We start from the raw sequence: 26,449 nt of genomic DNA, 5'->3' as shown, positions 1-26,449 counted from the left end.
ATCGATGCATAAGGATAAATCGGTTTTTCTACATGATTTACTTTATCTGGATGTAAATTGACATTCCATTTGCATGGCTCTTGTATCAGAAATAATACACTGTGGTTAATGTTTTAGTTATTTAAATATAGATAACCTATGATGATCTATAAAAAAAAATTCTTTTGAATATGAAGACACTGAAATTTTATCCAAAATTCATGCTTTGTCTCGTTACTTTAACTGGGTGTTGTACTGTGGCGCACAGAGGAGAGAATACAAAGTGTCCCCTGTTAGATAATTGTCTGTTTGCTATTTAGTAATTAGCTTTGAAATACATTCTATTAAAAATCTGTCAAGTAGTTATGGGTTTCAAAATGTTATTCTCTGTGACTTTCATTTGTAATATACCCACAAAGCATCTCCTGTGTTCTCTTTGGTTGACCTATCAGTAGTTCTATAGATAAGTCCTTTTGTTCTAGATTAAAATTCTAACACTGTATTCTCACATAACCTGTTAAACAATAACCTATTCCAGATTAAGCAATATCTTATTTTCCAAAGGAAAAAGCTTTAGTAAGAAATTGTGAGAACATACCTTTTAAAAATTGTACTTTATGGTTTTTCAGTTCAGAATCCAGGTTTCCCTGTGCTTTTACCCTTCCTTAGTGACTACCAATGCTGTCTGTTTTCTCAAACGTGTATGGATTTTTTATTTTTGTTTTAATGAGCACTATTAAATGAACCTCTGTTTCTTGCCACCTGAATCCTTGTTGATAAAATATCATGCCTGCAGGCAACTAAAAGCTCGGAGGTAATGTGTGTCACCCAGCCAGTTCAGGACTCTGTTTCTGTGGCTGGGCTAAAGCAGAATATATAGTCTACGAGATCTTAGTGGTAGTTTGTCAGTTTATTTTAAATACCTTTGGAGAACTGGAGCGTGGCAGTCCCTTATCAGCCTGCAGAGTGAAGTATTATTTACATGTGCTTTGGATCTTGTGCTGTAGCCATTCTAGGACAGAGCAAGCAAGAAGGAAAATGGTCTTTTTGTACCTCTCAGAATCTGTTTTCATATTTTCTAGGCATTAGTTTAGTTGCTTTCTTTCTTATAAAAAGAAAAGGAAAACCTTGATGAAACTAAGCATTGAGTTTATAGTGGAATGGCAAAAACCTATTGTCCTAAAGGAATAACATTTGTCAACAGTAAATGTATTTTCTATGTACTTTGTGTTCTCCTTCTGTGCACTGTACATCAGGTATTAACAATTTGATTGGCAGAATAAGAAGAATGAAATCGGGAAAAAAATACACGTTAAGATCTTCCATAATAAGTAGAAAATAAATGCGAAACTGTAGAAATAAACTTTAAAACTTTACATTTAAATATACATCATTCTCTAGAATTCAGCACCCTGGAAAGGAAAACAGTTCCAGTGATAACATCTAATAGTTAGACTAGAAATCTTTGTTTAAATTAAAAAGCCACCATGGCTAAGGGAGATTTTCAGGTAACTCATAACAAAAAAGGCCTCTAGCATATTCATTGCTTGAAAAAGGGAATTAGTTATACAGGAAAAGCTGTATATGATTTGGCAACACAGGGTGAGCTTTGTTAATTGCTTAGCCTGACTCAGTCAAGCCTTCACTGCTGAATTATGGTTACAAAGCTGATTGCTCTAGATTTAGTGTTTGATGATTCACTGTTTGAACAATAACGTGATGTTTTGCTCTCCGCAGGCCCACGAGCGATCGGAGAGCTCGGAGGTGGCTTTTGTTACCCAGCTCGTGAAAAAGCTGATGATCATCATTGCACGGCCGGCTCGACTGCTTGAGTGCCTGGTAAGCACAATCCTCAGAAGAAAGTGTGTCTGCTTTGAAGTGCCTGGTTGGGTACACAAGACAGTAAGAAGAACCAATTCTTACAGGGAAAATAAGTTTTTGAAAAAATAGGTCCAAATCCAAAACAAGGACACACAGGGCCTCTCTGGAAGTGTGGAGCCCTTAAAGTGGGTATAAATTGCTAGAGCAGCTTAAAGGATCTAGCCTACTTAAAGGATCCTTCATGTAAATGAGAATTGGACTCTGAGGGTATGTCTACACAGCAAAGAAAAACCTGTGACTGGCCCCTGTCAGCTGACTCGGCCTCGGGCTGCAGGACAGTTTCATTGTTGTGTAGACTTCCAGGCTTGGGCTGGAGCCTGAACTGTGGGATCCTCTCCCCCCCCTCCCCCCCAGGGTCGTAGAGCCCAGACCCAGAAGTGTACACAGCAATGAAACAGCCCTGTGACCCAAGTCAACTGGCATGCTGCGCTGGGTCTTTCTTTGCTATGTAGACATACTTTGATTTTTTTTTTTAAATTGTCATTTTCTGACATGGAACTACATGTGTGCAGGTGGGAACAATCTAAAGGAGTCTGTGAGCAAGATTAAATTCTGTACAGAACAACCTGAATATATTGAAGAGCAAGTCTTATATTTCTTTCTTAAACTACCCACTCAGAGTAGTCAGAGGACATAGTTTTACACTTAGTTCTGGACAGTAGGAACAAAGAATGCAGGTCATACCTGCAGAATGGGGACTCAGTATCTTGAAAAGCAGTGACTCTGAAAAGGATTTCGGGATCATAGTGGGCAGACAGCTGAACATGAGCTGCCAGTGTAATATTGTGGGGAAAAGGGCTAATATGATCCATGGATGTACAAAAAGGGGAGTGGGGAGGTGATTTTATTTCTGTAGCTGACATTGAGTGAGATTGATATTGGAATACTATGCTGTGTTCAAACATCAAACAAAGAGATGCTGAAAAATTGGAGGGAGTACAGACAAGAGCCACCAAAATGACTCGGGTTGACGAAAATGCCGTTCAATGACTGACTTAAGGAGCTCAATCTGTTCAGCTTATTAAAAAGATCAAGAGCTGGTTTTATTGTGGTATATGGATACCTCTGTGGAGAGAAAATACAAGGGATTTAAAGACTCTTTAATCTAGCAGAAAAATAGAGAATAAAAATCAGCGGCGTTGATGCCAAAATATTCAAATGAGAAATAAAGCATATATACTTCACAGTGAGGATGATTAACAGTTGAAACAAACAACCTGAAGTGATGGATTGTCCATCTCAGTTCAAATCCAGACTTGGATGCCTGTCTGGAAGAGATGCTTTAGTGAGACATGTTATTGGGCTCAATACAGGGCTAGTCACTGGATGAAATTATCTGGCTCTGTATTTCACAGGAGGTTAGATTAGATGCTTTAACACAGGGGTGGCCAATCTGCGGCTCCGGAGCCACATGCGGCTCTTCAGAAGTTTATATGCGGCTCCTTGTATAGGCACCGACTCTAGGGCTGGAGCTACAGGTGCCAACTTTCCAGTGTGCCAGGGGGTGCTCACTGCTCAGGCCCTGCCCCCTCCTCTGAGCCTGCTATGCCTTTGCTCCTCACCCTCTGAATCTCCTACACGCCACGAAATAGCTGATTGGGAGGAGCAGGGAGGAAGGGGGAGGCGCTGATCGGCACAACTACTGGTGGGTGAGAGGCACGGGGAGCAGCGTGGGGGAGCTGAGGGGAGGCTGCTGATGTATTACTGTGGCTCTTTGGCAATGTACATTGGTAAATTCTCGCTCCTTCTCAGGCTCAGGTTGGCCACCCCTGCTCCAATGGGCCCTTCTGGCCTTGGAATCTATCGAGCTGAGTTAAGCTGCCTCTTTTTCAGGCATTATTGCAGCTAGATAAATTTCGGTATGATTGTGCTTAGAGAGGCAGTGGCAGGGCTCATGTAAGAAGCAAACTTTCAGCAGTTAATATGAGATTTGTACCAACAAGGAGTGAGTTTCAGTGTGTGAGCGGTTGGAAGACAAACTAGCTGTGTGAAGCTTTTCTCGTAAGGTGGACAGCTCAGTGCAACAAGCCTTTTTCTTGTGTTTTGTTTGTTTGGTTTTTGCAAGGAGGAAAATTGACAACAGAATATATGTTTGTATTTTAATCTAGCTGAGCTTACTTGAGAGTATAAGGCAGTTATTTACAGCATTGAGTCTTTCAACTGAGTGAATTTTCAAAGCAGTCGTATTGAGAGATTGTCATTAATTTTAACAATTTACTTGAAAATCTTCCCCACAAGTTGAAATTGGGATTGAAAAAGCAAAACTAAACTGAAATAGATTGCTGTGACTCTCGTGGTGCTTACCTTGCTTAATACTGAAATTGAGACGTGTCACTAGAATAGCATGTCACCTTAGAAGGGTAAGAGCATTTGCCAAAGTTTAATGCCATCTCTGTAGTGTGGTGTTCCTCTTGGAAGCACTTCCTAAATCATACGTGCCGTTAGCTGCAAATTAATGTATCAAGAGGTTCCTGTGCTAGCTGCCGCTCCTGTCCTCCTGAGACAAGCATGGGAGCAGGTGGAGGCAATAGTGCCTCTGAGATTTGAGTAATGAACTCCAAAGCTTGTAATGACAGCCCTGGAAACAAAGTGGCAAGACTCCAAAGTATATAAATACTGTACAGTTCTCTAGTTTAGTATTCTCTGTGTTTTTAAAGCACTCTGTCTACCTAACCATTTTAAAAAAGTTATTTATCCTATTCTATTGATCACAGTGCCATCAGTGCTAGTGTTCCATCTGATACTGTGTATGGGAGCAAGAGTATCCTAACAGACGGCTTTCGATTGTAATAGCTTGGCTGTCAGTTTTCTCTTACACTTCGGAGCATGTGAATTCACCCGTTTTTATAACTTCACCTTTAGTTTTGCTGTGCTTTCATCAGACCAGATGTGCTGTTAAATGGTACAAAATGTACTAAAATTTTTTCATATGAAACAAATGTTATATCCAGCCACTCATATGACTCCTGCTTCTTCAATATAAAATGAAATGACTGAGCATGTAGGTCAGGTGAGGAAATTGGAGTAATGGGTGTAAAGGGTTTTAATTGTTTTCTACAGTTTTGGTTATTTAATGTTTAAGTCTTACCTACCAGACTGTAAAATGCATATAGTTTATTAAGGGCTGAGCATTTGGGCTTTGAAGGCGGCAATTTGGGCTCTCAGGGAAATACGTTAAGTAGACACTTTTTTCAAATGCGTGTTATTTACTAATGAGACCGTCTCTTGGGGAAAATGTGCAATTTAACAGTGGTTTTTGACAGTGGTATTATATTGCAGACTGGAACACTGCTGCAGAAGGCTATTCCATTCAGTTATGTAAAACTACATTTAGAGGATCTCTTAAAAGTATTTTCGACTAAAAAGATTAGTTCAGCTCTATTGATTCCACCTCTCTTCCCTGTTCCTTCTTCCATCCTTTCCTTGTCTGTTAACTTTAACTATTATCTATCCACTGGCTGCTTTCTCTCTCCCAGCAAGTAGGTCAGTCTTATCTTGAAAAAAAAAATCCTTCCCTACCTCCCACTCCACCTGCCCCCTAGTCTTTTCCTACTACTTGCCTGTGTCTGGGCCTCACAGTGCATAGACACTATGGCTACATTTGGAATTTCAAAGCGCTGCCGCGGCAGCGCTGCGAAGTGTGAGTGTAGTCAGAGCAGCAGCGCTGGGAGAGATCTCTCCCAGCGCTGCATGTAAACCACATCCCTTACGGGTGTAGCGTGCAGCGCTGGGAGCCGCGCTCCCAGCGCTGCTGCCCTGATTACACTGATGCTTTACAGCGCTGTATCTTGCAGCGCTCAGGGGGGTGTTTTTTCACACCCCAGTTGCAGCGCTGTAAAGTGTGAGTGTAGCCAAGCCCATTTGTCTCCACCAACTCTCCCTCTGATCTAGTTCCTGTCTGCTGCTCTTCCTAAGATCACTAATGACTTCTTCCTACCCAAGTCAGAGGCACTTCTCACCTCCTTCACTCGCTGCTGCCTTTGGCAATATTGCCTATTATTTGGTTAGTGCTGACTTTGAGCTGGTCACTGAATGGATTGTACAACAAAGTGGTGGTCTTTGCTCCAAGGTGCTAACAATTTTCAAAGCACCCTTTTCCTCCTCCACTTTCTCTCCTCTCTTGGTTTTTCTGATTGTATTTATTTTTGGGTTTTGGGATTTGTTTGATTTTTTGGGTCATCTCCTGTCTTGCTAACCATTTTTTCAGGTAAATTGTGCTGTTTGATGCCAGTCACTGATCCACTGTACAAAACAATTACTTGGTTCAAAATAATTTGGTAGTCTCTGCACAGGAGTCCAGCACTGCTAAACAATGAGTTTTGCAGATCAGAGTTAAAGGTACTTTAGCAACACTTTCTTAGCTGAAGCATGTGCATCCTGTCTGACCTATCAAGTGGTCCTAGTCACCGCTGACAGGTTAATAGTTTAGAGAAGTTTGACAAACAGAAACGAAATCTTCTGTGATACTAAAATTCGTAACTGCATGCAACATGGTTTGAAGCAAGATTAGTGCCTTCGTAGAATGTTTTGTTCAGCTAATTAAGTTTGATGGGAGCTTGCTGTTGAGTTGCTTAATTCATCTTTTTACCACGCTGAGATGGCAGAAAACTTCACGTGGTTCCTCACCTCAAAACTTCTGTTTCTATAGTGTACATCATGGATTGTAACAACATAAGAACTTGGGGCAAGCTAAATATTTGAGGTATCATGACCTACTGCATAAATCCTCTACTGCCAACTTTTGTTTTATAAAATGTTTTCTTACCATCTCTGTTATCTCTGTTCATTGGCAAGGCCAGCTGATCTGAGCATATGGCCATCCGGCACTGTCTCTGAATACATCTAATGGTTTACATTTTTCTAGAGTAGGAGGCCGTGTTCATCATGTTGATGTACTTGTGACTGAAGGTGTTTTGCAGCATCATTGGGCCTTGGAATCAGTTTTGGATATATTTGAGCAGGCTAGATGTTAAAGCTTAACAATAACCGTGCCTTTCCTCTCCTTCTCTGTGGGCAATAAAACAACAACAAATTCTCTTTTAATTTTGGAATCAAATCACTCAGATCTCTGGTCTTACTCTTTCACTTTAGGAGTTTGATCCTGAAGAGTTCTACCATCTGTTAGAAGCTGCCGAAGGTCATGCCAAGGAAGGGCAAGGAATTAAATGCGACATTCCTCGTTACATTATCAGCCAGCTGGGCCTTACCCGGGATCCCCTGGAGGGTGAGAACTTTTTACTTTGCATCCTTTGGGCTAAAAGCCTTTCCAAATATCAAATATGAGCCATCTTCACTGGTCGCTCTGTTAAATGAGAATTTTTTTCCCTTTAATTCACATGCCCCTTTTTTATCTCGTCCTCTATTGCTGTTCTCGAAATTTAAACTGTCCTTTCCCCTTCTAATTACCTGTTACTTTCTGTGTTACTTTTTAACCATTTATGCTCTGGTGTTTGACAGTGAAACTAGACTGCTCAGTTCTGTTTTTGTTTGTAATGTGCTGTTTATAGCAGATCCACTTGATGATTCAAAGGCACTGCCAAATGCTCCGTTGTTGAGTTTTCCTGCACAATACAGGAATGTTTAAGATCAAAATTTTCATTGAAATTTCAAGAACAGTACTTTAAATTGAATTCTGATTAGGTTTTGTTAGCCTTTATTAAAAAAAAAGCCAAAAACTGAACCTGACTTTTGGATTGTACATTGACATTGTCCTTTGAATACTGTTATATTTTACTACTTCTCTGCCAGCTCAGACAATCTATTTGTTTTATTTTTACTGTTGCATTTGCTCAGAAAGTCTGGTTCTTTAGAATGTTTCCTGGCGTTCTGCAATATTCTCCATGAGATTAGTGGGTGTGTGCAGTGAAAAGCCCTGTTACGAGTAAAACCCACTGGACATATAGCAGAATTCTCCTTTGCCACACTTAATGTTCTTTCCTGCTCCATGGAACAGTCATATTTCTGGATTAATTAATCTGTTCTAAGCACTCTGTGGTGAAATCCCTGAGGTGTGGAGTAGCCATAAAAAGGCCCAATTTGCAGCACAACCAGCACAGTTCCATTACACAGAGGGACCTCATGAGGGCATTCCAAAGCCCCCCACCATGAATGCCGCAAAGCCATAGAGTCTGTGTGTAGGTGCAGGGAAGTAGCAGAGTCATTGTCTGAGTGGATCAGTTGGCCACAATCCCTGCATTTTGGACGGAGTAGTGCAGGAGTCTGCAGATGCTTCTTCACTGAAGAGACTGTATTAACAGACACAGACTGACCAGTTTGGAAGTTGGAGAGGAGTCTATTATCCTAGCTTTTGTGTTGGTCCTGCGAGGAGCAAAGTTTGTTTACTCAAGCTTTGCATGAGGGGCCAGGACTATTATCATTTTTGCAGCGTTAACAATATGTTCTCTGCTTTGCAAGGCAAAAAAGTACAGACAATTCCTGCCCAAGGAGCCTACAGTCTCGATGATAACCACAGGGGTGACAGGATGCAGTGGGAGAGACAGGAGAGAGAGGTTAGAGGCTGGGGAAGTTTGAGAGTGGGAAGGTGTTTTGTTCCCTTGTTGGGTAATTCAGAGCATTACAGACTGCAAAAGCGTTGCCATGTTGTATGAAGCATTTGTTAACCCTCCAATGAATAGTGTAGATATTCGGGTTTTTTTAATAGATATACTTAGAATGAGTATTTGTTAAATGTGATGTCAGTGAGTTATTACCATAAATTCATATGACAGGTATAGTCTATACTTCTGAGAGTTCATCCTGATCAGTGGTAGTCAACTTATTTATCATTGTGGACCGCTTATGCAGCTCTCTGTTCAGTGGGCCACATCCACACAATCTATATACTATTTGTTTGACCCTGAAGATGTCACGTGGGTCGCAGCTGTGTGCCGATCGGGCTGCAGGCAGGCTGCAGTTGAGAACCATGGATCTAGATGCAGAAGTTTATACTTCTAGTCCCCAAAAGGCATTTAATCATTTATGGTTTTTTTTGCTAACTTGAACCGTGTTTCAAAAAACCTGTTTTTGTAAAGGGAGATAATTTACAGTATATTTTATATATACAGACATTAAAAATATTGTATGTTATATTAACATTGGCAAATTTTTAAAAGATCTTGAAAATGTATTTGCTATCTCTTTTGTCAAAGCTTGAGAGAGTTCGTCAAATTATAGTGCCTTTTTTGGGTTAAATGTCAAGGATCCTTACTAATTGAGGATTATCATTATACTAGGGTACAAATAAAATGATCCAGACATTCTGGGCATCCTGGCCAGCCATCTCTGTCCAGCACATGCTCTTACTCTATCCCCTTCCCCATTCCTTAGGGGTGATCTGGAAGAGGCTGAGCAGGTCTGGCAGCCCCTCTAGACCTCAGTGTTCTACATGGTAAAATTCATGATTTTTCTAATATGCTCCTGGGCACAGAGCCCCAGAAAATCTAATCTTTGAAATCAGTGAGTTATTGCACAATTAAATATTTCATCTCCGTGTTTTTTTAACATCGTTTAATCTCTTTTCTTTTGAGATATTTATTGGCACAAATTTTGCTTCCATGCTTGTCTTAGCAACAATAAAACCTGCCACAGAGACTGGAAGTTGCCACAGAATTTGGCAGCAATTGAACTTTGGTTTTCTTTTTCTCTCGTGGAAACAGTTTTACCTTGATTTCTGCAATATTTGTCAGAATTGCAGAGTGACAGGCTGGCAAGTAACACCAGATGAACAGCTTTTTAGGAAAATGTTCACCAGAGGTTACTGAATGCAATTTAATTAATTGTATCTGTTGAAATCTGATATAAAGTGACGTTTCTGTTGATCCCTGTCAGGGAGGGAAAGAACCTTTCATTTACTTATTTCCTATAAAAAATTGTGCAAAGGTGTCAAGGTGCCTCATGTTCTTTCTGCAAAATGGAACTGTAGAAATGTCAGTGATTTTGTTATATCCATTTAGAGATTTCTTCTAGATACCAATACCCTTTCTAGCCTGTTGCCTTTTGGATGTGGGATTGATCCTGTGAGGTGCTTCACAACTCCTGAAAGGAACTTAGCATCCTAAACTCCCACTAACTTCCCCATGGTTTGAGGGTACTTGGTACATTGCAGAATTGGGTCAACTAGAGACAAGAAAATTTTTAGAAATCTAATTTCCATGCCCTAATGGGACGAGTATACCTGCACGCACTTAAATGTGCGGATGCACACTGCTTACCCTTAACAAATTGCTGATTTTGCTGGAGAAATACTAATAGCATTACCTTAATATTTGTATTTATTCCTTATCCTTATGGTAGGGAATATGTCGAATGCTACAAAATACTGAGGTAAGGATAATTGGTTGTTTTTGTATGAGGCATTACCTAAAACAACTGGCAAGATTTTAAAGGTGACTATTGTGTAATAGTATAACATTTTTGCAGGAAAGGAAGAAATGTGCTTTTCTAACATCTAAAATACTTCCTAAAATACTGTTTCTTTGCAATATAGAAACAGATTATATATTGAGACCGGTATAAATAGTCGTTCTTTGTTGTTTGCAGAAATGGCCCAGCTGAATAGCTATGACAGTCCAGACACTCCAGAAACAGATGATTCAGTTGAGGTAAAGAAGCAATGTACTTGTGCTGTCTACCTATATGTTCCCTAGAAAGAAACAGTCTAATACATTGATAAAAGATTTGTTAGGAAAACAGGATTATAATACAATGTATATAACAACACACTGAATATTTTTAACAACATATATTTGGTAAATGATTTAAAAATACTTTAAAAAGCTAACTTGCATGCTTCTAGCAACTGAGACAGAGCTCTGTAAATACAGTAAAGAAGTATTTAAAGATAACTGGGCAACTGATAGAGGCAAACAAATGTAGACAGGAATTATCAAGGTGCTTGTCAACGGGTTTTTTTTACAACCATTAATCAAAATAGGGCTAAGGAAAGAAATGTGTTGACATAGGTAAAGAATTTTGGGGAATGAATTTAGGTTCCCAAGACAAGGATTTACTAATGATTTGTTGGGAAAATGTAGCCATTTATCTCTCCAGGCTTCTTAGATCTGTAGGTTTCTCTCTGATTGTGTAACAAAAATGCCAATATATTTAAAAAATCTATTAGGGAAAGACCAGCTTTTTGGGCGGAGCAGGGAGGGAGCTCCAGGACTCCAAGGGATGCAAACTACATGTTGATGCGAGGTGGAATTTTCAAAAGTGCCTATGTGCTAGATTCTCCAAGGTACTTGGGCAGCTATATCCACCATTTATGTGCCATTGACATCCTTAAAACCACTGTTCAGCTGCCACCTAGCCCTACAGGTGCCCAAGTCCTCAAGGTGCCTAAATTTCCACCAGTCGGCACATGCAAAGCCACCTAAGCATTGATGGTGCCTCCACAGCTAACGAACTACTCAGAGCCCTGGCTGAAGCCAAAGCCTCAGCAGTGCTGAAAGGAGATTCTCAAACTAGACTTGCCCCTACCTGTCTGACCAGCAGAACCTGATCCCATAGGCATTCTCAGAGTCTACCCAAGACATGATACCTGTCACAAAACAATACAGGTCAGGAATTTGTGTGTGTGTGAATACATGTCTCCTTGCCTAATGGTTAGGGCACTCCGGGAGATGTGGATTCTAATCCCTGGTCCAGAACAGAGACTTGAATCCAGGTCTCCTGTATCCTTAGTGAATACCCTAACCACTGAGCTGTTGGGTATAATGACATTGGGGTCTCTCTCTTGTGAAAGATCTGGGTTTCAGCTTCAAGAGTGCAGGCTACCAGAGCGGCTGACCTGGCTTAGGTGCTGACTCCAGTAAAGGGGTTCACAGCTGAAAATCCCGAGCAGAGGGAGGTGCCTCTCTGTGGCCCATTAGTTAGGCACCTTTCCTCTGTATTTCACTCCTGGCTAGCTTAGGCAGCTCCCCGCTCCACTAGCTGGCTTCTGAGGCAGGTAACTCTCTCCATGTATTGAATGGGGAGCCTGGGTGCATAACTCAGGGCTGAGGATTGGATTCCGCTAGGTGGCAAGGCACCTCGGGGTTAAGCCTTGCAATACCTAAGTATTTTTGTAGATTTGGCCCTGAGTAATTTAGGAACATAAGTCCCACTGACTTCTAAATAATTTAGGAACTTTGAAAATCCCACTGCAGTCTACAGCATAAAGTAAATTATGCTTGTCTGTAGTATGACTGCATACAGTACAAAATGATCTGTGCTGGAAGTGTTCAATGAAAATGAGAGAATATAAACATGACTTGCCATTGCTGAGGAACTCAACGTTTCTCAGCTAATATCCTGATTAGTATAAGAATAAAACTAGGAGGACGGATGACCCTGGGACTCAGAAGATCTGGATTTTGTTCCGATTTCTGCCACAGACCTCCTCTGTAACTTTGAGCAAGTCACCTGATGTCTCTGCCTCAGTGTCTGTCAATTTTGAGCTCCTCAGGTGGAAGTAACTCAAAAAGCATAACATATATTGTTATTAGAAATAGTTCAGCTTCATCAATACTGTGGGTCCTGGCTGGCTATTGAGCATTATCAGAAAGTCAATGTGCAAAGGCTTCTCTGAGTTCCATAGTAGTTTAAAAAATAAATATCCTTCATTACACAACAGAAGGATATTAGAAGGCTACCAGAGAAGGGGAATGGATCTATAATCTTATAGAAATCAGAATGTAATGTATTTAATATGAAGAATTAAATAGAAGATTTCAGTATGATAGTGGTTTAAATGTGGCAGCCATTTCTAATATCATGTCAAGGGAAAGGAGTAAATATAAAATATATTATGCCACCAAATATTTGAGACACATACATACAGATCTTCCAGTTACAAAACAAACATTCCAGGAAAATAGTTTTGGGTTTTTTTCTGTAAATTCAGGACTAAAATTAAATGATTTTCATATTTTCTATGCAGCAGCTAATTTTTTGGAAGTACATTTTTTTAAAAGTAGGCTAGTTTCTGGTGAATTACAGAGAAAAAAACATCCCTTCTTGATTTTCAGAGTCGCGGGGCCCCTGTACAGTCAAAGAAAACTCCCTCTGAAGAGGACTTTGAGAACATTAAGCTAATCAGCAACGGGGCTTATGGGTAAGGTTTTCAGCTTGTGTCTAACATTTTGCTTTTCAAGAAGATGTTGCTGTCAAGCCACCTGATAAAGAATTAGGCCTTTCAGGCTATTATTCCTGATATGCCCATGCCAGCTGCTTGCTATATTACACTACAACTTTGACCTCAAGCCCTATTATGCTGTAACTTTTTCTTCTAAGTTCGCCTTCACGGTATGTGGATAAAATTAAACATACTCATATACGATACGTTAATGTGACATTTGAGAGGTTATAATTGAGGTATGACATGTTATCCAGGAAATTATCTTTATGAGGTATGGTGTCATGTAGTTTATGTTTTGTTTACATTATTCTTTCCTGTAAGAAATACTATATAATAATAAAACGCATTTGTTTGTTAGCACCACATACCCAGACATAAGTTCAACACTTATTAAAACTAGACATTAAAGTGTAATTGCACTGTGAAGTGTTGCTGTGTAAAAATTTCCTAATGTTTCATTGTATCTTAACAGATTTGCTCAGTTTACAAGTTAAAATTCCAACTGTCAGCTCCACCCAAAGAACCCATAGTTTAAAGTTTGAGATGACAAGTTTGATGTAATATACTTAGACTTCTGTAAGGCATTTGACTTAGTGCCACATGACACTCTGATTAAAAAACTAGACAGATATATTAAGGTAGTACACGTTAAATTGATTGAAAGCTGACTAACTGATAGGTCTCAAAATGTAATTGTAAAGAAGAAATCATCATCAAATGTGTGTTTCTAGAGGGATCCCACAGGAATAGGTCATTGGCCCTGCGCTATTTAACATTTTTATTATTGACCCGGAAGAAGACATAAAATCATCACTGATAAAGTTTGCCAATCACACACAGACTGGGGGAGTGGTATGTAATGAGAGGACAGGTCATCGATAAAGTAAGCTGGATTTCTTGGTAAGCAGGGGGCAAGCAAACAATGTGTTTTAATATGTCCAAATGTAAATATGTACCTCTAGGAATAAAGAATGTAGGCCATACTTACAGGATGGGTGACTATCCTGGGAAGCGGTAACTCTGAAAAAGATTCGATGGTCATCGTGGATAATCAGCTGAATAGGAGCTCCCAGTATGACTCTGTTGCCATCCTTGGATAAATAAATAGGAGAATCTTGCGTAGGAGTAGAGGGGTTATTTTACTTCTGTATTTGGCAGTTGTGCGACCACTGCTGGAAAACTGGTTCCAGTTCTGGTGTCCACCATTCAAGAAGGATGTTGATAAATTTGAGAGGTTTAGAGAAGAGCCAGGAGAATGATCGAAGGACTAGAAAACATGCTTTATAGGAGCTCAATCTATTTAGCTTAACAAAGAGAAGGTAAAGAGGTTATTGATTAGTCCAAAAACCTACATGGAAACAAGTATTTAATAATAGACTCTTCAGTCTAGCAGACAAAGGTATAACACAATCCACTGGCTGGAAGTTTCAGGCTAGAAACAAGATGTAATTTGTCAAAGGTGTGAGTAATTAACCATTTGAACAATGGACCAAGAGTGTACTGGATTCTCTATTATCGGCAATTTTTAAATTAAGTTTGGATGTTTTTCTAAAAGATCTGCTCTAGGAATTATTGTGGGGAAGTTCTCTGGCCTGTGTTATAGAGGAGATCTCAGATGAGATGATCTTGGTCCCGTCTGGCCTTGGAATCTGTGAATCTCTGAAACGCCATTTGGGTTCTTTCTGGCTGTGGCATCATAACCAGTGATATTCAGCAGACCAAATTCTACCCTCAGGTATATCTGTGCTGCCCCATTGATTTCAGTGGGACTTAAGCACTGTGCTTAAAGTTAAGCATGTGCTGGAGCACTTTGTTGAATTAAATGAAAATGTAATAAAAACGTATTTTAGTCAGTAAAGGAAAAAGGGGAGAGCAGATTGGAGAGCCAGTTGGTTAGATAAGAAAGTTCCATTTTTACAGTCACTTTTCCATGTAGACCCATGTTTTCAAGTACATCCTTCTAAAGATATGTTTACACTGCAGTTAAACCCCTGTGGCTGGCCCATGCCAGCTAGCTCAGGCTAAAGGGCTGTTTAATTGCAGTGTAGATGTTTGGGCAGGAGCCTGGGCTCTTCAACCCTGCAAGGTAGAAGGGTCCCAGAACTTGGGCTGCAGCCTATGCCTGAACACCTACATTGCAATGAAACAGCCCCTACGCCCAAGCTGCATGAGCCCAAGTCAGCTGGCATGGGCCAGACGCAGGTATCTAATTGTAGTGTAGACATACCCTAAAAGGCTAAAGGTGGTTTGCTCAAAGTCATATCCTTGCTATATGTACTATGTACTTTATCCAACTGATATGATACTATGTTAGATAGACTACAACAAGCCACTCCAGAGACAAGGGAGTAAGTATTGATTCAATAGAGCAAGCTAACTGAATGAAAACTTTATTTGCAAACTGTACTATGAATGTGCGGATAAAGATGTGCAGACAGATGGTAGAAATGAAAAGGATATTTTATCACAGGAAATCTTGCAGCATTATGTTGTTACAGCTAATCAAACTCTTTAACCTGTAGAGCTTGGAAGGAAGTTGCACTGATCCCATTCATTTTAGGTCATTTTTCAATTGACTGGTAATTGTAATAAATATTGAAATGATGAACAGTATGTTCCTCTACATATACGCAGGATTGTGTGCTACATTCTTCATTTATTGTCTGGACATTCAAAAATGCGACAGGAATGTGTGGTTTCTGGTGTAATCTCACAGGGCCCTAGTCTTATTTCTGACGGAGGAATTGCCATTTTAATTTTAGTATGCAAGAATCTCATAACGTTGCGAGAGCTTTCCTTGGTTAAGGCTAAGCTAGTCTCTCTGCTGAGAATGTTATGTATTTGGAGAAGCCTGTGAAGACCAGCCTTCCCCGTTTCTTACTCTGAGGAAAAGCATAGATTTCTTCTTCTGTAGCGACACTTGACATGACAGATGTTTTATGTAGTCATAGATAAACCTAGCAGGAGCCTATCAGTGTATGTGATGTAATGACCTGCAATCCATTGTTTCTGAAATGGTCCAAACTGAAGGTTGGAACCCTTTTGTTGTGTTCTAGGGCTGTGTATTTGGTGCGGCACAAGACTACCCGCCAGCGCTTTGCCATGAAGAAGATCAACAAACAGAACCTAATTTTGAGAAACCAGATCCAGCAGGCCTTTGTGGAGAGAGACATCCTGACCTTTGCTGAGAACCCCTTTGTAGTCAGTATGTTCTGCTCCTTCGAGACCAAACGCCACCTCTGCATGGTTATGGAGTATGTGGAAGGTATTTTTCTCAGGCTTGAAAAGTATCTGGTTATATTATTGATTGTTTATTGTTGAAACATGTTAATTTTGCAGAGTGGTAGTAATTATTGTATATATAACACCTTTCATACTGTATTATCACCAAGTGCTTTACAGATTGAGGTTGTAGGGTCACCTTCCATTGCCCTCTAGAATCAAATGTTGCAGCCAAAATAGGCTTAGATCGTATTCTCTAGATGTCACCTTGGTAGACCTTTCACATATGGGTCTGCCCACGCCAACACAGAAGAGGATCTCAGCCACCTCCAGAACACAATTTGTTCCTGGATACTATGAAGGATGATCCATGGGTCTGAACTCCATATGGTGGGGAGGGAGTGGAGATTGACTGAACCACATCGCAGAGATGAGTCAGAAAAGTCAGTCCAGCCTGGAGCTGTAGTACCTTTCAGGGGAAAATGCCCACTCTGTGGGTACCAATGGAGCTGCAGCTAACAGCTTGGCTGCAGTGGAGCTGTGCAAACACAGAGCCATGTGCAGGGAAGCTGCTGGGGGGCTAGAGACAGTGTGAAGGTCTCTGTAGGGGAATGACGGCAGAGGCATCCTAACAGGGAGCTCTCCTGGGGGTTCTACTATTGGAGGGGATGATCTGGCCCGTGATTTGGTTAGTATTAAGGTTAAAAAGATCCAGAACAGAAATGTTAAGGTCTGGTCAAGCAGTGGAGCATTTGTACAATAACAGGAAGCTGATGAAGAACATCTATGGGAGGGATAGCTCAGTGGTTTGAGCATTGGCCTGCTAAAACCAGGGTTTTGAGTTCAATCCTTGAGGGGGCCATTTAGGGATCTCCGGCAAAATCAGAACTTGGTCCTGCTAGTGAAGGCAGGGGGCTGGATTTGATGACCTGTCAGGGTCCCTTCCAGTTCTGTGAGTTAGGTATATCTCCATATAACTGTTTAGTTCCTGTTTTCTTCCACTTAATTTATTTAATTTGAATATTAGTTGGATTTGTTTTATAGGTTTATCTTACTGTAAATAATATATTTTCATTGGTGCGTAGAACTAATTTCCCATGCCCGGCTTCGGTGTTTGGGCTAGCTGAATAACTTCAAGATGTGAATTATGGCTATTGTGTTTCTGACAAATGAGTGAAGCTGAAGCAGAATTTATTGATTGACATGTTGACAAATTTAGAGTAAATGCTTATTTGCAAATAGAGAAGAGGATCATGTTAAATCTGTGATGCAACATTCTTTAAATAGCAAAAAGAAAAGAAATAATATAGCCACAAAGGCTGGCTGAGTGTAAACTATACTTCCGTCCCAGATTCCTTTCCAACCTGGAAGATGAATTTATACAATCATTGAGCCAAATCGTACTTGCCTTTCTCAACAAATAGTTGCACTGAAGCCAGTTGGACTGCTCCCCTAGAAAGGCAAGAAGACCTTACCTGTGCTCCCTAAAGTGGAGAGAGCATTTCTCAGTAGTCTCAGCATCAAGGATGACAAACCCACCTTAGTCGTCATCCTTTCGAAAGCAGATACATTTAATTCTGTGGACTTTCCTCTCCTGTGGCATCTCAGATGAAGCCATAGAAATGCTGTTACTGTTCACTGTCCATAGACCTCAATGGCATCATACTGCTTTTTTTAAAGAGCTGGAGTTTGCAGAAATGTCATTGACAAAAGTGTCCCCTGTCCCATGCTGTTGTGCAGCTTGCTCTGCTTGTCCAGCTGATTGCTGCCCTTCTGTACAGAAGAGCTACTTGTATGGTTTGTGACATGCGTTTAGATCCTGAAAGACATTACAGAAACTATAGAGATTTAAATTATAGAAAATAAAAAAGGCATTATGGAAATTAAAATTATTTTCTAAATTGTGTTCAGAATCCAGGACCAAGGGTAAGAACCATTAATGTAGAGAGAATTTAAGGAGGTAGAAATTCTTCCGATCTAATGTTGTGGTGTTGCTGCTACTGTAGCTTAGTATTCATATGTCATTTCAATGTGCTATGTTTGTAATTTACTTCTAGGAGGAGATTGTGCCACACTCCTAAAGAATATTGGAGCCCTACCAGTTGATATGGCCAGGATGTATTTTGCAGAGACAGTGCTGGCACTGGAGTACCTACACAATTATGGCATTGTCCACCGTGACCTAAAACCTGACAAGTATGTTTTGAACCTTTCAGGTTCAAATATGTAGTTGTAGATCTCCATGATAAATGTATAATTACTAACTAAAGCAGTGGATGTTATAGGCAAATAGCAAGTCTTGTCTCATTTATTTAGTCTTGAAAAGACTAAGTTTATAATGTTGTTTTCTTGATAGGTTCAACTTCTTGTTTTCAGATCTCAATCTGTGCTAACATCATTAAAAAGTAATTCCCCCTGCCATGATGCACATTAATATGCATTCATAGACTCCAAGGCCAGAAGTGGTCATCTAGTCTGACCTCCTGTATAGCACAGGCAAAAGAACTCACCAAAAATAACTCCTAGAGCAGAGCTCTTAGAAAAAAACATCCAGTCTCGATTTTAAAATGGTGAGTGATGGAGAATCCACCACTACCCATGGTAAATTGTTCCAATGATTAATTACTCTCACAGTTAAAAAATTACGCCTTATTTGCAGACTAAATTTGTCTAGCTTCAACTTCTCACTGTTGGATCATGTTATACCTTTCTCTGATAGACTGAAGAGCCCATTATTAAATATCTGTTCCCCATGTAGGTACTTATAGACTGTAATCAAGTCACCCCTTAACCTTCTCTTTGTGAAGATAAATAGCTTGAGCTCCTTGTGTTTTTCACTATAAGGCATGTTTTCTAATCTTTTAATCACTCTGGTGGCTCTTCTCTGAACCCTCTCCAATTTATCAACATCCTTCTTGAATTGTGGGCACCAGAACTGGACCCAGTGTTCCAGCAGTGGTGACTCCAGTGCCGAATACAGAAGGGAAGTAACTTCTCAAGTCCTACTTGAGAATCCCGTTTATGCGTCCAAGGATTTCATTAGCCCTTTTGGCCTTGGCGTCACACTTGGGAGCTCATGTTTAGCTAATTATCCACTGCGACCTCCAATTCTTTTTTAGAGTCACTGCATCCCAGAACGTGTCCTGAGTTTAGTTCAATAATCCCTTGTATGTCCTAAGCTCTTCTGATGGCGTACTTAGCAGGTGCATTGCAAACAAACCAGTATTTCTGCCCTGATTCAGCAACAATCTCTCAAATCCTAACAGCAGGTACAAAAGTTGACAAAAACCCATCGTTTTAAGGATGTTGGATTGAAAGCCAGAACAGCATTTAATCTTAGGAGTCTTATTTGAGCAGTTAAGCATGGAAAGAATGACATCTTACAGTCTCATTCTATTCAAATGAGAGAGAGAAATTAGATGAGGTAATATCTTTTATTGGACCCACTTGTGTTGCTGGAAAGGAAAAGCTTCCTAGCTTTCCAAAACTATAGCAGTGAATACTGAATTAATTTCCTTCCTCTTTTTCCCAGTCTTCTGATAACGTCCATGGGTCACATTAAACTAACAGATTTTGGACTCTCTAAAATTGGGCTGATGAGTCTCACAACTAATCTCTATGAGGGACACATTGAGAAAGATGCAAGAGAGTTCCTGGATAAGCAGGTAAGCTGAAAAATGTTTTTCTAAAAAATTACAGCTTTGGATCAGTGAATCTCCGCAGCATTTTGCAGACTTTTCTTTTTCAGTGTATAGACCAGGGGTAGGCAACCTATGGCACGTGAGCCAAAGGCAGCAGGTGAGCTGATTTTCAGTGGCACTCACAGTGCCCGGGTCCTGGCCACCAGTCCGGGGGGCTCTGCATTTTAATTTAATTTTAAATGAAGCTTCTTAAACATTGTAAAAACCTTATTTACTTTATATACAACAATAGTTTAGTTATATATTATAGACTTATAGAAAGAGACCTTCTAAAAACGTTAAGCTGTATTACTGGCATGTGAAACCTTGAATCAGAGTGAATAAATGAAGACTTGGCACACCATTTCCAAAAGGTTGCTGACCCCTGGTATAGACTGAGAGTGTTTAATGCTCTTTGCAATAAGAGAAGATTTTGTGACCTAAAATTGCAGACAGAGGTAACTTGATGATCACGGTTAAGATAGATACACCATTCCCCATGCAGTGGTGTAAGTGCTGAATGCAGTTAAACTGATGAAACTATAAACTTAAAACCTAAACCTGCAATTATCTCTGTGAAGGTGCATGCTCCTTGATGTATGGGTTGGGGCCCTTTGTGACGGAATCAAAGGATTTGTAGAACTCCCTGACACTGTGGTGTGTGTTGAATGATGAAAAGCTGAGACTTGAATCACAGAGTTTACATATGATTCTGCACAAATAATGTTCTTTAGCAAAGTTCTTTTCTAAATTGCACCGAAGCCATGGGTGGAAAATTGGGCAATTCATACAAATGCTGAATGTTGTGATCTTTGACAGGTTATGCAAGTTTATCTAGTCTGACTGTCACTGACTGTGGAATATTTCCATGTGGCAAGGGATGTGTTGATCTCAAAAAATCAACTGAGACAGTGGAAAAAGAATTAGGTAGAAGGAAGCTGGCTTCCAAATATGGCAGATTGTAAATTATGTTTCCTTTCTGTCTGTCCATCTTCAGGTATGTGGGACTCCAGAATACATTGCTCCGGAAGTGATCTTGCGACAGGGTTATGGAAAGCCTGTGGATTGGTGGGCCATGGGAGTTATCCTGTATGAGTTTTTAGTTGGCTCTGTCCCTTTCTTTGGTGACACACCAGAAGAACTGTTTGGACAAGTGATCAGTGGTATGTTTGTTTATCCTGTCTCCGGAAGGGTTACCTTTAGCAGTTCACTATGAGAGAGCATGAAAATATTGACATCGACTGTAATTTAGTGAAGAAAGACTACATAAGAAACAAAGTTAATTGTTCAGTATTAGAATTAGTTTCATACTTCCTTTTTGGTAAATCACTACAGTTGCTAAAAGCTCTTGACTTGCTTAACATACACCAAATGGCATCTGTATATATCAGTGGCTCTCAAACTTTTCTTTACTGGTGAACCCTTTCACATAGGAGACCTCTGAGTGCAACCCGTCTTTATAAATTAAAAACACTTTTTAATATATTTAACACCATTATAAATGCTGGAGGCAAAGCGGGGTTTGGGGTGGAGGTTGACAGCTCACAACTCCCCATGTAATAACCTTGCGACCCCCTGAGGGTTCCCAACCCCCAGTTTGAGAACGCCTGGTATATATGTATGTAAACTCTGTCAATATGCATAGTGCAGGGAGAAATTCAGCTTATGAAAGAAATTAGTGTTGTGGGGAGTGGAAAGGGATGTGTTTGCATTTGAAAAAAACAAGCCGATTAGCAGGCCAAGGTTTATTTTGTTGTTGGTTATCCCATCTAGATAAAGGACAGGGCTCATTAATCCATTGCTATAGAAATGTAATAAAAATAACTTATAAAAGCAACAAAGTACATCAATAAAGACTGTTGTATTAGATACCTTCATGCCTTGGGTAGTGAAAGTGTTTGTCCATTGGCCCATATCTCATGGCTAGAGCTGGGCAAATGCTGGAAAAAATTGATTGATTCTGTTTTTATTATTTGATTTGCTTGTGTTCACTTAAAGGATTATTCTCAAATGTTCACCGAAACAGTGGATTTTAAGCAAATGTTGTGGAAAGTGAGTTTCAGGATTTGCAAGAAGCAAGAGCTAAAATTCATTAATAAAATTGTTACTCAAAATGTGTAGGCATGAAATACAGCTGCACCATAGTAGTTCTTTATGTGTTGCCATAAAAGGTTGTTATTTCATATGTATTAAGGTTCTTACAGTTTTGTTCCAACGATTACCGTTTGCGCTGACAGCAGCTATGGTTAATATTGAACTTTTATGCATTTTTGGAAAATGTCAGTGCTTGAATTATATGAAGTACTCATGCGGCTGAATGCAAACCCATTCAAATCATACTATGGTATAGCATACTACTTTCTATTGTATAAAGACATTTGTGGATTTCATGACTTGCCTTTTTCAAATTGTTTTATCTCCTTAGATGAAATTGCCTGGCCAGAAGGGGATGAAGCATTACCACCAGATGCACAGGACCTCACATCTAAACTTCTCTGTCAAAACCCTCTAGAAAGACTGGGAACAGGTACAGGCGTATTCTTGTGAAAAGACTAACCAGAAGCAATAAAAGGGTATGTCTTCACTACCCGCCGTATCGGCGGGTAGCAATCGATTGCTCAGGGATCGATATATCGCGTCTCATCTAGACACAATATATCGATCCCCGAACGCCCTTATATCGATTCCGTAACTCCACCAACCCGAACGGAGTTGTGGAATAGACAGGGGGAGCCGCTGACATCGATCCTGCGCCATGAGAACGGTGAGTAATTCGATCTTAGATACTTCGACTTCAGCTACGTTATTCACGTAGCTGAAGTTGCGTACCTAAGATCGATTTTCCCCCGTAGTGTAGACCAGCCCAAAGAAGCTACAGTGCCAGTGGAAGTTGCTACACTGTTGTGAAATGCTGGCTTTGTGCTGTAAAATAGTATGCATTGAGTTTAGTGATGGTCTGAACAGCTCTCTGTCCCTGTGGAGAGAGTGATCAGAATCAGAGTGAAATCTGCGCATGTCGGAAAAATGCCATTGTTTTGAGGGTTAAAGAAGAAAAGGTGTCTGCTCACCAATCTGACTGACTGTAAATATCACAGCATAACCTCGCTAGACAGATATTTTGACTGCTCCAGTTCAGGCTTTGTCGGGGATTTGTGTCTCAATCGGAATATTGTTTAAACAGATTTTGCATGAAATTCTTTTTGACAAGGACAGTGACCCTCCATGTTGATGAGCACTTGTGAGGTAACAAAATGACAGCTTTTCTCTTTAGTGGTACATACACTGCTGTGTAATCCCCTAAAATCCAAGAACCTGAAGTCTCCTGGGAAAAGTGAAGTGCTTAAGACTATATATAAGCAATGAGTGGTCAGATTCAAGCCATTGCAATTTAGCACTTTCTCTTTTAAGATTTTAAGGAACCATTGATGCATGTAGCTAACTTCCACATGACACTCCAGTTTCAACAGTTTCTGCCTGACCCTACAGCTTCATGGCACTGTTCTCTTTTTCACTAACTTTTTGTGTTTGGTTTTGTTTTGTTTCACATTTCATTTGAAATTAGTAACTCAATTTATATGTAGCCTTTAAAAATGCAAATAGAGAACAATTTCCAAGTGTACCCTAACTGGCTGGGCGGCTCAAGAATCAGTCATGTAAAGTGAAGCCTTTCATAAAGAAAGAGATCACCAGCTCAAATCCAGGCCCCACTAGTGGTGGCTGAAAGTCATCGCCACCTTAAGGGTGTTGTGTTGTGTTATATGTAAAATGCATTGGTCGGTTTATTCTGGTTGCTGGTGGACAGAGTCTGTTCCACTAAAACTGCCCCACAGTGGGCGTCCTTGCTCTCAGCCAACAAACCTTATTTTTCTTCTCTCATACCAGGCCTTTTCTGTGGACAAATCTGATACCTTTTATGAGCAGTGATTTCATTTAAAATGTCCACACCCCAACAGGCAAATGATCCTTTCTTTTTTTTTCTTTCTGAGTGTTCAGACTCCAGAGTTTAACAACAAAGGTTGTGATTCAAGAAGATATTTTTAAACATGTGCCTAATTTTAATACTTTTGAAGTCAATGGAACTACTCATATCTTTAAGTTCCTTGCTGAATCAAAGTCAAAAACTGTGCACATACACTTGGTGTGAACAAAATAGCATTTAATGGTTTTTAATTGAGAGGTTAATTTGTTCTCACTCTTGAGACTTACACTGCAGAATTATACTGGAGATGCTGCTTCCCAGCCAATGTAGGCGTGTGTTGTGCTTACGTTAAAGGGGGTAAATCGTGCAGTTTTTATCTGTCAGCACAACACTGGCAAAGAACCCAAGTTTAGTTTCCTGTGATTCTCAGAAAATGTGTGTGTTAGATGAGTGTACTTTCATGTTTTCTCCTATGCCTTGAGCATTTTTTTGACACGTGAGAGCGATGTTAGAAAAATACCCTCCTTTCAGGTAGTGCCTTTGAGGTGAAACAGCACCGGTTCTTTAAAGATCTGGACTGGAATGGGTTACTTCGACAGAAAGCAGAATTTATTCCACAGCTGGAATCTGAGGATGACACTAGCTACTTTGACAGTAAGGAAAAAGAGCTTCTGACTCAGCTTGAGTTTATATCATCTTTAACGTGGGCCATATTTCTTATATGTAGTTAATTGCTTAATGAAAATCATTATCACCAATTTAATAAAATATATTTGATTGATATTCTGTAAAAAGTACTATATTGAGTCCCGAGAGAGGAGTGAGTTTGGAGCTGAATGAGAATTGCATGAAAATTATTCCTGGAAATTCTTTACTTCATTCATAGAGGTATTTAGCTGTGTATGATTTTTTTTGTTGTCCTCCCTTCTTTCTGTTCACATGAACATCCCTGTGCTGGGTAATGTTAAAATGATGGCTGTGATCAAGCACATCAGATGCGATGACTCTTCCAGTCCACGTGCATGTTTCCACCCTTCAGTTTTGGGGTGATATTAGTTTTTAACTCGTATTTAACTCATACATTGAAATACTGTAGTTAAATAAAGCTTGGCTCCCTAGTGCAGTGGGGTGATCACGTTAGACCTCAAGCTCTAGTGCTTTGGTTCTGGGACAGAGACGGTGGGATACGATGCAGGGACACAGAGCTCAGTCCTCATGGGTAGAAGGGCAATTTTCTAGCAGTCCCCAGTTGACAAGCTTTGCAGACAGCAACAAATGTCCAGGCATGCTTAGCTGGGTAGAGGGATACCATGGCATGAGTCCTCTGTTGGGGAGAATTCTAATGTCACAGAGGATCTTTATATGGACATCAGAAAACTGAGATAGCATTACTATCATAAGCACTAGTTTACTGAGGTTTATAACCCCTGAAAAAAAGCCCTTTCTGGCTGATGCAGTGCAGCAAACGTGGCTCAGTCTGTGCATGTTTAAAGGAATAGGAAGAGCAAAACGGTGTGTATATTTGAAGTCTATTTGCACACGTGCACAGTTTTACTGAAGATATTCTTCATGATCAAAAATACTCAAAGCTCTACGACAGGCAAGATTTGCAGCTAGACAAATAGGAATTGCTGTGTGCAGACTGATCCTGAGTATCAGTTTCTGTTTGACGTACTTTATAGAAAGTTCAAAGGGCATGAACTGTCTAGGTGCTGGTTAATTATACTGTAGTCTGTGTCCTTGGTCACAGCTCGTTCGGAACGGTACCAGCACCTAGATTCAGAAGAAGATGAAGACACAAATGATGATGATCATGTAGAAATTAGGCAGTTCTCATCTTGCTCACCACGGTTCAGTAAGGTAAGGGCATACTAGTTTGTTTAAAATCATAGTCTTATTTCGGTTTTTTTGGTTAAAGTCATAAGTTGCCCTTCAAAAAAGCCAATGTTCAAATAATATGAAGGGGCCATATAGTCTTTAACACTCATTGAAGTTAAGCGTTTTAGACAGAAAGGACAGTGCACCATGGTTTGTGTCAGCTGTCTGTACTGCAGTAGTTTATCTTCAGTAATGGACTCTGTATGCATGGTAGTACTGCAGCATTTATCCTAGGTTGTCCTGAAATAACAGGTGGGGTTCAAGAGGTCTCAAAATAGGTCTACTATTGATACTAAATAAAAACCCAAGTCCATTTTGTGACGGGCTCCACATGCGGTCCAAATGCTGTTCACCATGCATGTAAACAGACCTGAACTTGTTCTAAACACTAAGACATCTTCCTTCCTCGGTGGACCTGTTAGTGTTAATAAGAGTTACATACAGTACCCCTGTATCATAGCATCATAAAAACATAGGGCTGGAAGAGACCACAAGAAGTTATCACATCCAGTGCCATGCACTGAGACAGGACCAAGTAAAGTTAGACCATCCCTGGCAGGTGTTCAACCTGTTCTTAAAAATCTCCAGTGATGGGGATTCCCTTGGAAGCCTGTTGCAAAACTTAATTACCCTTGTAGTTAGAAGGTTTTTCTTAATAGCTAACCTAAATCTCCCTTGCTGCAGATAAAGCTCATTCCTTCTTGTCCAATCTTCAGTAGACGTGGAGAACACTTTATCGCTGTCCTCTTTATAACAGTGAAAGAGAGTATCTCA

General features: G+C 40.1%; 1 protein-coding gene across 7 annotated transcripts in view; it reads left to right on the top strand.

The window, feature by feature from the left end:
- Positions 1 to 26,449, top strand: part of MAST2 (microtubule associated serine/threonine kinase 2) — a 363,010-nt gene that overhangs the window by 316,702 nt on the left and 19,859 nt on the right. For all 7 annotated transcript variants that reach the window (XM_030572265.1, XM_030572260.1, XM_030572259.1 and 4 more), the window contains 11 exons: positions 1,717 to 1,818; positions 6,952 to 7,084; positions 10,399 to 10,460; positions 12,867 to 12,952; positions 16,033 to 16,241; positions 18,256 to 18,394; positions 19,731 to 19,863; positions 20,876 to 21,041; positions 22,304 to 22,405; positions 24,329 to 24,451; positions 25,548 to 25,657. In XM_030572265.1, coding sequence (XP_030428125.1) covers positions 1,717 to 1,818; positions 6,952 to 7,084; positions 10,399 to 10,460; positions 12,867 to 12,952; positions 16,033 to 16,241; positions 18,256 to 18,394; positions 19,731 to 19,863; positions 20,876 to 21,041; positions 22,304 to 22,405; positions 24,329 to 24,451; positions 25,548 to 25,657 — 1,365 coding nt within the window. The remainder of the gene's footprint in view (positions 1 to 1,716; positions 1,819 to 6,951; positions 7,085 to 10,398; positions 10,461 to 12,866; positions 12,953 to 16,032; positions 16,242 to 18,255; positions 18,395 to 19,730; positions 19,864 to 20,875; positions 21,042 to 22,303; positions 22,406 to 24,328; positions 24,452 to 25,547; positions 25,658 to 26,449) is intronic.

Source organism: Gopherus evgoodei, chromosome 8 (genome assembly GCF_007399415.2).
Source record: "Gopherus evgoodei ecotype Sinaloan lineage chromosome 8, rGopEvg1_v1.p, whole genome shotgun sequence".
NCBI lineage: Eukaryota > Metazoa > Chordata > Testudines > Testudinidae > Gopherus > Gopherus evgoodei.
Note: the sequence above shows the minus strand (reverse complement) of the source record. Positions and strands in the feature narration are given on the sequence as shown.